This window comes from Equus caballus, chromosome 7, assembly GCF_041296265.1.
Source record: "Equus caballus isolate H_3958 breed thoroughbred chromosome 7, TB-T2T, whole genome shotgun sequence".
NCBI lineage: Eukaryota > Metazoa > Chordata > Mammalia > Perissodactyla > Equidae > Equus > Equus caballus.
The window spans coordinates 87,931,243-87,944,905 of record NC_091690.1 but is presented as its reverse complement, the minus strand read 5'-3'; the positions used below and the strand labels follow the sequence as shown (position 1 = coordinate 87,944,905).

The 13,663-nt window shown below is 36.0% G+C and overlaps 1 protein-coding gene across 2 annotated transcripts in view; it reads left to right on the top strand.

Moving 5' to 3' along the window:
• The window catches only part of PIK3C2A (phosphatidylinositol-4-phosphate 3-kinase catalytic subunit type 2 alpha), a 91,117-nt gene that overhangs the window by 15,390 nt on the left and 62,064 nt on the right, over positions 1 to 13,663 (top strand). For both annotated transcript variants that reach the window (XM_001504950.7, XM_023646127.2), the window contains exon 2: positions 6,488 to 7,627. In XM_001504950.7, coding sequence (XP_001505000.2) covers positions 6,554 to 7,627 — 1,074 coding nt within the window. In that variant the 5' untranslated portion in view covers positions 6,488 to 6,553. The remainder of the gene's footprint in view (positions 1 to 6,487; positions 7,628 to 13,663) is intronic.

Below are 13,663 nucleotides of genomic sequence, written 5' to 3'. Positions count from 1 at the left end.
GTGCTTGTTTGCCAAACAAAAGTTATTTTGTAAGGTGTTTATGTACTTAAATATTCTCTCATGGCTTCCAGGTTTTGAATCATACCTCTAGGTTTTGAATCTTTATGCTGATGTTACATAGGAATTCTCTGTTTTCTTTTGGTTTTATGATTCTAATTTTTTTTACACTTAAATATTTAATTTTTTGTAATTTATCCTGTGTGGTCGATTGTGAACACATTTCTCTATGAAATGTTAACAATTTTCTAATTATAGAAAGTTAATTAGAAATTGTATACTTTAAAAGTACACAAGTTATAAAGGATAATAAGACAGACCTTAATTAAAAGGCTATATGTTATCTCTGGGACTTAAAAAAATAAAGTGTTCTTCTCCTGAAAAATAACTAATAGGAATTTGAGGTGCTTTACTGACTTGAGGGAAGGGGTGACTTTTGGGAAGATAAATTTTTCCTTACCATCCAGAAAGTAATGATGCTTGTTCACCATGCTTTTTGTTCCTTTCCTCCTAAATTCTAACCGAGCGTTGTCCACTGCTCACCTTTGGCTGTTGAGCACTTGAAATGTGGCTAGTCTAAGTTGCAATGTGGTAAAATATATACCAGATTTTGAAGACTTAGTGTAAAAAAAAGAACATAAAATATCCCATTCATATTTTTTATATTTGTTACCTATTGAAATGATAATATTTTGGATGTATTGGATTAAATAAAGTATATTATTAAAATTAATTTCATTTATTTCTTTTCATTAATGTAGCTATAACAATTTTTAAGTTCCATGTGTGTTTTGCATTCTATTTCTTTAAACATTGCTGCTGTAATCTAATCTCACCCAGCACCTGAACATTCTTCCATTTTGTCTTTTTGACAAATTTGTATAGTGCCTAATACCAAAATACCTGGTTTCTTTTGTCCACTGAGTTTTTTTCCCTTCATGAATCAGTAGAGATAGGAGAATGTTATCTTTTAGCACAGATGGGGCCCGTCTCTCTTATTTTTAGTTTTCTGTTGCCATCTCACTCCTAGTTTTCAAGATAATCTTTTCTTCCACCACTTGTTTATTCTAAACTCAACCATGTGATTGTTCAGTTTTAGTTGAATTATTAATAAATGAGCTCTTTAGTCTGTTTTTTGTTTCAGAATTTGAACTTCTCTTTGGTAAAAGGAATGGTGTCTTAAGTTCTTTAGTCATCGATGCATTCATTTAACAACTACAGCAGAAGTTTGCAAGTAGAGGATGGATAAAATAAGAATCCATGCCCCCAATGAAAGTATAAATTTACTGGTCATCTAATGATAATGAATTGACTGGTAAATTGGTATATGTTATTACTAAATAGCAGTATTAACTAGTACATGACAGAATCAAAAGAAACAATAAAATTTATTAATGCAGAAATAAATAATCCTAGGATTGAGGAAGAAAGTTGGTATTTATCATGGATAAGGTATGTTTAGGTACTTACTGATTCCAGATAACTATTAACATAAAAATATATTGAAGTGAATTAGCAGTGCCTAGGTTTGAGTCCTGATTTCACCACTTGCTAGCTGATATGAGCTTGGGCAGATTGTATATAACTTGTGTACTTAAGTTTCTTCATTTGTATACTAGGGATAATAATAATAGCTACTTAATAGCATTTGTGAGGATTAAATTAGTTAATACATTGCTTAAAGCAATGTTTGGCATATAGTATCAATATATCTCTACCTATACATAGACATATGTATAGATAGGGATTTGTAGATATTTGCTACAGTTTTAACAGACATTTCCCGTGGTTACTGCAGTCTTCATAATTTTATTTTTAATGGTATAATATTAAATTCCATGGAGGTACTGTAATTTGTTTTTCTTTGAGATTCATTTTCATTTTAGAGGAGAAATATTTATATTGTTGAGCTCAAATCATTGTTTCTCCATTTTCTCAGGTATCTTGAATTTTAAGATGAGAAAGCAGTTAGATGGTAGCAGGACTGACTTGTTTTATTTTTTTCTGAGATTTAAATTTAAATTGTTAATGAATGTCTACCACAGAAGAAGCCAAGAGCTTTTAAATTAATTCTTTTGGGTCTGCAAATGGTATCCAAAATTTAACTGAATAGTTTAATTGCCCTCTTTTGAAGAATTTTAAGGTAGCTACAGCCTTGTGATCATCACTGGGTTACTTTATATTGGGAAATTTTTGGCAGATGGTATACAATCATCATTCAAAAACTAGTTATATTGTCTTTTCCAGCTTGAGTTAGGGGAACATTAGCATTGAAGTTTTCATTTTGAATTAGCATGTAGGAAATTATTTCCTGCTAAATGTTCGTCATCAAATGAAGTTTTATTTTAAAAAATTAATGGAGCATGACTGTCAGTGCAGCAACCTTAGAAAAATAGCTGAAGCCAAGGTTACTTTTGGACAATCTTGTAACTCCTTTATTACTTTTTGAATATACATGCATGATAATCTTTTGGAAAACTAAAATATGGTAATTGAGCTGCTCAGAGACCGCTCATTGTTACTGACTACTTAGCGTTGAATTTACTTGAGTATATATTGCTTTGGGTTGGTGCTAGGGATAGAGCAAGCAAATGAATTGATGTGAAAAAACACTACATTCACTGTTAAAATAAATTTGAGACTGTTAGTTTTAACCTTTGTTAGTAAATGAGAGGTAACATTAATTTGAAATATTTAGAATAAGTGTATTCTCCACTGAAAAAACTGTATCTGAAACGCACTTAAAAAATCCAGATCTCCCTTTCAGTACAATGTCATATCGCTACCAAATATGGTAGCCAGGAGAATACTTAAATAACAAGTCGGCGTTATGCTTGTAGAAGATGAATTGTAGTTCGGTATCTTTTCTCTCTCTGTGAAATATTGTTTTGTTCTGATCCATCTGATTTTGTGAAATATAGGCAGTGTGTTGTGGTGTTCAATAGCAGGCAATTACATTTCTCCCACCATATATCCATACTTTTGTGCCATCTGAAATCGCTTCTTCAAGACTGTCCAGTAGCCCTCATTCCCTCCTGTTAAAACACATGTTCATTAAATTAAGTTCCATATTTATTAAGCAAGGTGCTTTTAAATGTTGTGGGGAAGGAAGGGAAAAAGCAGGCTTCTGCACTTAAGAAGTTTATTCTAGTCTGTTGGGTGGACCTATAGGTTATAGATTCCCGTGTTAATCAAGATAATTTTGGTTATCATGGCCAAAAGTAATTTTAAACTGGCTTAAGCAAAGAGGGGGATTTATTGGCCGACATTGATGAAAAGACTGGCCTTGGACATGGGTTGGGTCCAGAGGCTTAATGTAATATCCAGAATCAATCTCATTTCATTTATCTTAGCTCTGCTGGCTTCTAGCTTCGATTCAGTCTTGGGCAGCATCTCCTCAAGTGGTGGCAAAGATGGCCAGAACAGTGCCAGGCTTACCTCCTATCAGCTTAGCAACCTCAATGATAAACTTCCTTTCCGAATAGTTTCAGAAGTCCTGGGGTTGGTTAACTCTAAAGGGCCAGATTTGGATCCTTGGGCGTAGATGGAGGGTGGGGGGAGTAAGGATGGTCCAGCTGTATTCAAACTAGGTGGAACAAAAGGATGATAAGTAGTTTCCAGAAAGGAAGTTGTAGATTCTGCTACTGGAAGAAAGGATGCCAGGGAGACAAAAACAGCATAAAGTCTACAAAAATTAAAGATAAAAATTTTTAGTTGAGCTGAAAAGATGAGTTTTGATAGGAGCTGCTTAAGAAAAGCTTCAGACAGCTTTTTTGAATCGGGCCCTGAAGGACAAGTAGAATTTTTCCAAGGCAGAATGGGTAAAGAAAGGACTTTCTAGGTCACTCATTTGAGAAGTTTGGCAGTGAAAGGAGAAAATTAAAATGGAAGCTACTGGAGTTTAAAGGGGAATGTTAAATCTTTTTTTCCCACTCATTTGGAGAAAACTTGAGCATTTTTATGGCAGAGGGAGGAAGCAAGTAAAGGAGAAATTAATAATGCAAAGGAGACAATCATTCATAGGGGAGAAGGGGAATTCAGTGAGATTAAGGGTATTGGTGGAGGGGCAGCCTTAGAAAGAAAAAGGGAACTGTTAATTCTCTGAGGACAAGTGAAGGAAGGTGGTAGTGATTGTGGAGGTTAAAACAGAAATTTGCTGTTAAATAGCTAAGTGGCTTCAGTTTTGTTTTCTAAAAGTAAGAAGAAAAGGTTTATCAGTTATCTATTGCTATGTAACAAACTGTTCCAAAATGATTTTGTGGGTTAATAATTTGCCTTGAACTCAGGTTAGGTGGTTTCTTCTGCTTTTTCTTGCCTTGGGTCACTCATGTGGCTGTGGTCATCTGGACTGTGGATGGATGGTCTAAGATGGTGGCTTCACTCACATGTTTGGTAGTTGGTACTAACTGTTGGCTAGGCCTCTCTCTCCTTGTGCTCTCTCGTCTTCAGTGAGCATTTACACGGCAGTGGCTGCACTCAAGAAAGGAAGAGCTGAAGCAGCCAGGCCTCTTTTAACCTAGGCTTAAAATTCTAAAACAGTGTCACTTCTTTCACATTCTACTGGTCAAAGCAAGTTGCAAAGCCAGCTCAGATCAGTAGAGAGATGGACTCCACCTCTTTATGGGAGGAGTAACAAATTCACATTACAAAGGGCAGAGTATACTGGAATGGGAGGAATTTGTGCCCATTCCCCTTCCCAACATTTTGTTGTGAAAATTTTCAGTCATGCAGACAAGTTGAAAGAATTTCAAAGTGAATACCCATATACCTACCACCTAGATTCTTCTGTGTATTAGCATTTTCCTATACTTGCCTTGTCACATATTTATCCATCATCCCTCTATCCATCAATTCATCTTAGTTTATTGATGCATTTCAAATAAATTGTAGACATCAGTACTTTCCCCTAAGTACTTTGTGCATATTTAGCAAGGGTCAATATTTGTTTACAGTTTTTTTATAAAACATTTACATACAATGAAGTGTACAAATTTTAAGTGTATGTCATGCCTAGTTTTGCAGTCTACCACAGAAGGGAAAAATCTGGAATAGCTTTTTACTGAAATACCTCAGAAATTCAACTATAGTTGTATAAAAGAATTGCAAAAACTGTCTTCCTTAAATACCACTTTTTTCATGTCCCTATCGCTAATAGTTTTTTCATTTAGTATTACCTCAACACTTAGAATTGTGTTACAGTAATTTGAATTCACTTTGGGTGTTTCCCTACCTCCTTTCATTAAGCATTTATTGAGCATGTACTGAAGACAAGCACTATGCTAGAAAAAGGATGTAACAGGAGCTCTCTTGCTTTCTCAGTATTCAAACTAGGTATGTCTTAAACCAGATTAGATTAATAGTAGATGCCATTTATTTAATGCTTATGCTCAAGGCCAAGGATAAGCACTTTTAGTTGCCTTGTTTCATTTAATCTTTATAATTTAGGAGATAGGTACTTTTTCATTTTCAGAGTTAGGAAACAGGCATATGGAAAAGTTTTCACTTGCCCAAGGTCTTATAGCTTCAGAAATATGACTCCAGAACACACAATTTAACTCCTGGATCATATTGATTAGAAGCAGGAATGTGCCCTCTATAACACGCTAGATTACTAAGCCTTTAATTGGTGATCTTGCTTCATAGGGTAATCTTAATCTGAATTAAGTGTTTATCTTAAATAGAGAAGTATTAATTTTTATTAACTGATCTATGAGAAAGTTTAATAAACTATCTTCTAGTCTATGAATAAATAGTTTAGCAATTTGAAAAGAAGAAACTTTAGTAGTGTAAGTATTAATTTAACTGCAGATAATCAGAATAGACCTGTGATCAAAACTATGTGACAAACACAGTCATAATTGAACTTGGAGCGGAGTATTACAGCTTGTTATAGTCTTAACACTTTTGTCTTATTATTCTATGTTATATTATACATATTTAATATTTCTAGAACATTATAAACAGTTTTTCACATGATATTTTGATAAAATAATATTTCCTTGATTTTATTGACTAGGAATTTGAGTACTTTTATTGCTAATTGGCTTTTGAGCAATTTAACAAGTAACAAAAGATTGAAAACATTTTGACTTACTATTTGCATAACAGTAAACCCTGTCCAAACTCTTGAAAACATGTGACTAGCATTTATGCCATTTCATGCCAAAAATTCTGCCAGAAGTACCACTAGTTAACAGCAGCCATTGTGACGCTGAAGTGAAAGCTTCTTGAGTTCATTTACTATGCTGGCTTTAGGTCAGGGAATGGGGGAATTGGGTAAAGTCATGTATGTCTGAACATCTCCTTTAACCCAATAGTATATAACATATTTTAAAAATCTTCTTTAACTCAGATTTACCAACACTTCATTTTATTTTATTTGGTAGTGTATTTTTAAGTGGTTTAAATCCTAAGTCATATGCGGTACTTACAAACAAAATAAATTTGTGTTTAAAAAATCTAATTGTGTTATGTTTATTTTTATGTATAGGTCTTGCTGTTTTGGAAGCTACAAGAAAAAAATACTTTAGGGGAAGGCTTGGTCTTCTAAGTGGACATGGCTCAGATATCCAGCAACAATGGATTTAAGCAGTGTTCATCTTCACATCTGGAACTGACAAGAACAAAAGATGTGGACAAAGCAGAAGCATTACAGATGGAAGCAGAGGCTTTAGCAAAACTGCAGAAGGACAGACGAGTGACTGATAATCAGAGAGGCTTTGAGTTGTCAAGCAGCACCAGACAAAAAGCACAAGTTTATAACAAACAGGATTATGATCTCATGGTGTTTCCTGAATCAGATACCCAAAAAAGAGCAGTAGATATTGATGTAGAAAAGCTCACCCAAGCTGAACTTGAGAAATTATTGCTGGATGACAGTTTCGAGACTAGGACAGCACCTGTATTGCCAGTTACTCCTGTTCTGAGTCCTTCGTTTTCAGCACAGCTCTATCTTAGACCTACTATTCAGAGAGGACAGTGGCCACCGGGACTATCTGGGCCTTCCACTTACACTTTACCTTCTATTTATCAGTCAACTTACAGTAGTAAACAGACTTCATTCCAAAATGGCTTCAATCCAAGAATGCCTACTTTTCCATCCACGGAACCTATATATTTAAGTCTTCCAGGACAGTCTCCATATTTTTCATATCCTTTGACACCTGCCACGCACTTTCATCCACAAGCAAGCTTACCTATCTGTCGTCCATTAGTCAGTCCTGACATGGCAAAGCTGTTTGACAAGATAGCTAGTACATCAGAATTTTTAAAAAATGGAAAAGCAAGAACTGATTTAGAGATAACAAATTCAAAAGCTACAATCAGCAACCTACAGGTGTCTCCAAAGTCTGAAGATATCAGTAAATTTGACTGGTTAGACTTGGATCCTTTAAGTAAGCCTAAGGTGGACAGTGTGGAGGTATTAGATCATGAAGAAGAGAAAAATGCTCCAGGTTTGCTAGCAGAGGATCCTTGGGATGCTGTTCTTCTTGAAGAGAGATCACTAGCAAGTTGTCACCTAGAAAGGAAGGTGAATGGAAAATCTCTTTCTGGGGCAACTGTAACAAGAAGCCAGTCTTTAAATATTCGAACAACTCAGCTTACAAAAGTCCAGGGCCAAATGTCTCAGGTATAGTCTTTTCTTTATTAACTACTCAAACTTAGAAGTATAACAGAATTCATATTTGTGTACATAATTTAATAGGTAAAAGAAACATTTTTCATTTTGAATCTTATTTTCTTTGTTCTTAAGTGTGCTGTGAATTTTAGATTGTATGGTAAAGGATTAAATGTGTTTAGGCCAATTGAAAAATTGCTTTGCTATTAACATTATCTTTTCTAGGATTATAAATTTAAAAAAGCTCTAATCAAGGACCCGGCTGTCACTGATAGGCATTTAAGATGATTTTTATCTGTCTCTCCATGTCTTCTCATTATGTATGGTCCTACTTTCTCTTCATCTCTTATTTTTCAGAGGAATTTTGTTTTTTAACTACCTTATAGAAACTCTCACTTATGTTGTATTGTTGTTTTTAACCATGAATGAATGAATGGAAGAAAAGGAAGGAAAAGAGAGAAAGGAAGAAGGAAAAGCCCAGAGAGATGGGAGAAAAGCCATTTAAAGGACTCTCTTTAAACACTTAACATTGATAAAAGTGAAGAATGGAACTATAGCCTATATGGTATAGTTGCTGAGTTCGTATAGTCTTACTATCTGGAAAAATTAGTTAAGGGTGGCTGGGGCAGGATGTCTTCCCTCAAGAGAGGCAAGCAGGGTTTAGATTTTTCCTTTCCAAGTATAGTATACCATTGCAAATTCATATTTTGCTCATATATCTGTGGATCCTGGGAATGATTAGGCCTCATTCTCACTTTAATGTGAGTTACATCATTCAGCTAATTAGATCAGCACCTAGCTGCTCTTTAGGCAATGAGAATCAACCTAGCATTTGGGGGAGAAGTGAATTTTGCATGATTTGGATGGATTTAAGTTGAATTATTGATTTAAAGCCATTTTGGATGTTTTAGGGAGAAAGAAGCAGGTATTAAGAAGGTTTAAGACAAAAGATGAAGATGTTTTTGGATGACATGATCGGAATCCAGAAAAATCTTAACCAGTACAATGTTTTCCCATTTTTTTTTTTGAAGAAGAAGATTAGCCCTGAGCTAACATCTGCTGCCAATCTGTCTCTTTTTGCTGAGGAAGACTGGCCCTGAGCTAACATCTGTGCCCATCTTCCTCTACTTTATAAGTGAGATGCCTACCACAGCATGGTTTGCCAAGTGGTGCCATGTCCGCATCCGGGATCTGAACTGGTGAACCCCGGGCCGCCAAAGCAGAACGTGCGCACTTAACCACTGCGCCACTGGGCCGGCCCCTGCAAATGCATTTTGACTACAGCTCACACTAAGAAATGCATGTTACTAAGTTCTCTGAAGCTTTTCAATCCTATTTACAGATTTAGTAACATAATCTCTTAACATCTTCCCATTTAAAAAGCACAAGTTAATTGCACACTTTAAATTGGAATCATAAATATTATGTCAGATTATTTTCTCTTAATATTCCATGTCATCTTGTCATGTTTTTTTTCCCCCACAAAATAACAATCATTTCCTAAAGTATTTGAAAGGAGAAAGGAAAACCTTAAGCCAAAAATCATTAAAAAACAAACAAACGAAGGGAATATACCTATGTGTGGAATTGCTGGTAAGTGTTTAGCTTTTTGAGGAACCACCAAACTGTTTTCCATAGTAGCTGTACCATTTTACATTCCCATCAACAACATATGAGAGTTCCAGTTTCTCCTTATCCTTGTCAACGCTTATTTTCCATTTTTGGATTATAGCCATCCTAATGGATGTGAAGTGGTATCTTGTTATGGTTTTGATGTGCATTTCCATGCTGACTAATGATGTTGAGTATCTTTTCGTGTGTTTATTGGCTATTTGTATGTCTTTTTTGAAGAAATGTCCATTTAAGCCATTTGCCCATTTTAGAAATTAGGTTGTTTATAGCAGCTTTATTCATAATAGCCAAAAATTGGAAACAACTCAGATGTCCATCAGCTGATGAATGGGTAAACAAAAGTGCTATATTCATACAATGGAATATTATTCACCCGTCAAAAGGAATGAAGTCTTGATATATGCTATGAAATAGATGAACCTTGAAAGCATTATAAGTGAGAGAAGCCAGATGCAAAAGACACATATTGTGTGATTCACTGTGTATGATATGTCCAGAAAAGGCAAATCCATAAAGAAAGCAAGCAGATTAGTGTTTGCCAGGTTAAGGGTGGTTGAGGAAAGGAGGGAATGAGAAATGATTGTTTAATGGGTCCAGAGCTTTTTTGGGGCTGGTAAAAATGTTCTGGAATTAGAACATTTCAGTGTTCTTACTATAGTGGTGATGGCCACACAACATTGTGAATGTGCTGAAAGCCAATGAATTGTGCATTTTTAAATGATTAAAATTGCAAATTTTGTGTTCTGTGAATTTTACTTTAATTGGAAGGCACTGGTTCCCCTGATCCTCCTATCCTGCTTATGCCAGGTCACTGGATTCACATTTATGTCAGTGTTCCAATAAAGAGATCCTTCTTCAACTCCTTTATACAGATTAAGCATGAGAGCATGAGGGCATGGTGTTTGATTAGGGATGAGGGATATCAGCTGTTTACAGGAGTTGTTTGGGAAGGGCAGCTGCTTAGAACATGGATATCTCTGGAGCTATGGAAAGTTGCAGTCTTTGCTGTCAGAGAGAAAAGCAAGTCCCTGGTCCTGTAGGAAGCTGAGTTTAGGCTCAGCCCTCCCACTGGTAGAAGACAGAGCCCCTGGTTGTCCAGGCAACCCAGAGTGAGCATCCAGATCACTCAAATAATCCTGCTCCTTGTATCACACCTCTGTATTTATGCATTCACACCTCTGCAATGTATGCATTGTAGCCACAATGCATAGGTTATCTTGAATTTAATAAAATATTTATAAGTGACTTTGGTTTATTTCAGTATGTCTATATTGGTTTATTTCATTCTCTCTATATCTCAACTTCTAACCCTCCCAACATTGGAAAGTCATTTATGCACTAAAGGAAACAGATTATTCCAGGTGAGCTGAGATTACCATTCTAGGTGAACTGTGGTTATCTTAAACAAGTTGAGGTTTCTGGCCTTGACTGGAATTATTTTCTGTCAATGATCCAAAACTAGAACTCAGAATCTAAGAGCTGCATCCTTTTTTATCTATGCCATAGATGATGCTCAAACTGATTTCTTTTTATAGTCACCGAGACAGAGAGTTTGTAAGAATCCTATGAGGCCAAAGTGACCCATACCTATTTTACAGTTAAAACTGAAATGTACAGAAGTTAAGGAATTATTAATTTTTTCACGTACTTATGGTATTGTAGTTAGTTAAATGAACTCTTATATTTTAGAGATATATGCTGAAGAATTTACAAATGAAATTTAATAAATTACTTACAGCTTTAATAAAATTGAGGAGCTGGGGATAGAGTGCTTATAGATGAAAGAGGATTGGCCATATGTTGATAATTATTGAAGCTGGTGATGGATATGTGGGTCTTAGTTTATTATTTTCTCTGCTTTTGTTTATGTCTGAAAATTTAAGGAGAGGGCCACAGAACTATTTGTAAGAAAAAAAGCTGGTATCAAACCCATGTGACTCTAAAATCTCTCCTTTTTTTCTTTTTTTTACCTCTAGTGATAGAACATGCTATTTTGGAAGTAATAAGTTCCTTGTTACAGGAGATATTCAAACATGGGTCACCTTCCCAATCTTGTATGTCACAGTATCCTGCAGAGGAGTTTAGGCCTACTCAGTCCTGATTTTGTGTGTGTTTGGGGGTGGGGCTGGAAGGGGGAGATAGGAGTGTAGAATTTGAGGAGAAAGATAACTATTTTTTCAAAAGTTTCCATAAGAGATTCTAATGCAGCCAACCTGTTGCCTTGGACTGGCATTTGGAACCTCTTGACTTCAAAGTTTCATCAATACCTCAGGAGCCATTAAAGTTGGGAAGGTGGCAAGATGAAGAGCAAAACGTAAAAATAGAGTACCTGGAAACAGTTTCTCTGCAACTTAAAACCCCTAGCATAGGTTGCTAATGCTTTTTTTTTAAGATTTTTTTATTTTTTCCCTTTTTCTCCCCAAAGCCCCCCGGTACATAGTTGTATATTCTTCGTTGTGGGTCCTTCTAGTTGTGGCATGTGGGACGCTGCCTCAGCATGGTTTGATGAGCAGTGTCATGTCCGCACCCAGGATTCGAACCAACGAAACACTGGGCCGCCTGCAGCGGAGCGCACGAACTTAATCACTCGGCCACGGGGCCAGCCCCGGTTGCTAATGCTTTTGCTGCAAAACTCCGCATTCTTTCTCTGTTGCCCTCTTTAGTTTAGGCTGGTCACTTAAGGGGTTTTAAGTTGCAGAGAAACTTTTTCCAGGTACTCTATTTTCCTTTGGTGGAGGCAGGGCTGTGATACCCATGTGCATCTCTTTCATTGTCTCCCTGCATATATCTTTTCCTGTTTATTTTCAATATTTGTCACCATCTTGATGTTTTCCTTATTTGAAAGTGCTTTCAGAAAGCATCTTGCAGGACTAATGCAGATAGGTAGTTTCCTAAAGATAGAAAGAAGTTCCCCTAGCAAGATCTGGGGAGTCAGGTCACCTGGGAGTTGTAGAGAACTGCTAGTTGCTGAGACTCTAGGAATTAACTAGGCTTCTGGGCAAGATCAGTTTTAGCAGAAACGTGTTCTTAGATTTTGTTTAAAAGTGTAGGGGGAAGGATCAAGAACTAAGTAAATTGGTAATGAGAGATATGAGTCAAAGCCAGGTAAGCAAAAATAATGTGACTTGATCAGCTGATCAGATTTGAGCTAGATTACTACAATGTATTACATCAACAGCATTACTAAATGGCACAATGTCTGAATTGAGGTGGTTTAGGCTACGTGCCCAGTCTTAAAGGAGTCTAACTGCAGCATGGCTGAGGACTGTGTGGTTGTTAATCATTCCATTTTACTCTGCTCTGTTAAACCCCCATCTAATAATTATGTTTGAGCACCATATTCTAAGAGAGGGGTCACTGGCAACCTAGAGTGTGTCTTGAAAAGAGAAGACTACAGTATTCGGGATCTAGAAGCTACATCATCTCAGGAACTGTTGAAAAGATTGGAGACGTTTTGCCTGAAGAAGAGAATAGTAATTGGAGATAAGTCACTCTCTGGATCTGAGTTTCTTCATCTGTGAAATAAAGTTGGTTAGACTAGATGATTTCTGAGATCCCTTTCAGGAATAATATGTAAAGTTTGGGAAGTTGCCATGTAAAAGAGGAAGTTAACCTTTTTTCTTTTAAACCATTGCACTTTGGATGTGGGTTCTCAAACCAATTTGAGGAATAGAATACCTGAAAATCATGGTATTCTTGTAAAAAAAAAAAAAAGCAAGATGACGTAGTGCTATACTAAATTTGATGCTGCCTCAGCATGGCCTGATGAGTGGTGCCATGTCCGCACCCAGGATCCCAACCGGCGAAACCCTGGGCTGCCGAAGCGGAGTGGACGACCTTAACTACTCGGCCACAGAGCTGGCCCCTAAATTTTTCAATATATTATGTTATTTTGTGCTACATTGAATAACACTTTGTGTTAGATTTTAATAGACAAGTGATAGCAGGTGCTGAAAGTTAAAATACATTTTATAAAAAGCTTAAAATTAAGCAAATTCTATTTGTTTATATTTTTCTCTGTGAATTGAGAAATTCAATTTATTAATGTAATTTTAAAATCTATTGTCCCAGCAAGTAGAACAAGGACCAATGGGGAAGAAAATTCAAGGAGGCAGGTATTGTAGTTAAATATTGACAAAAGAACTTAGAGCCATTTGATAATGGTTCTTCTCAGGTTTTCAATGCACAATTATTGGAGTTCTTCAGTCAAAAGTCTGGTATGCACTTGTTAGAAATGCTGTAAAAGAACTTTTATACTCAAATAAAAGTTCTAAGCCCTTTTATTAACACTGAGATTTCATCATTTTGTTTATGTATAATATAAGAAGATAAAGTTTGGTTTGATTTAGGCTAAGCGGGAGAGGTAAACAACACTAGTAATAGGCTGACTTGGGAAGTCTGTGGCACAAACAGTGG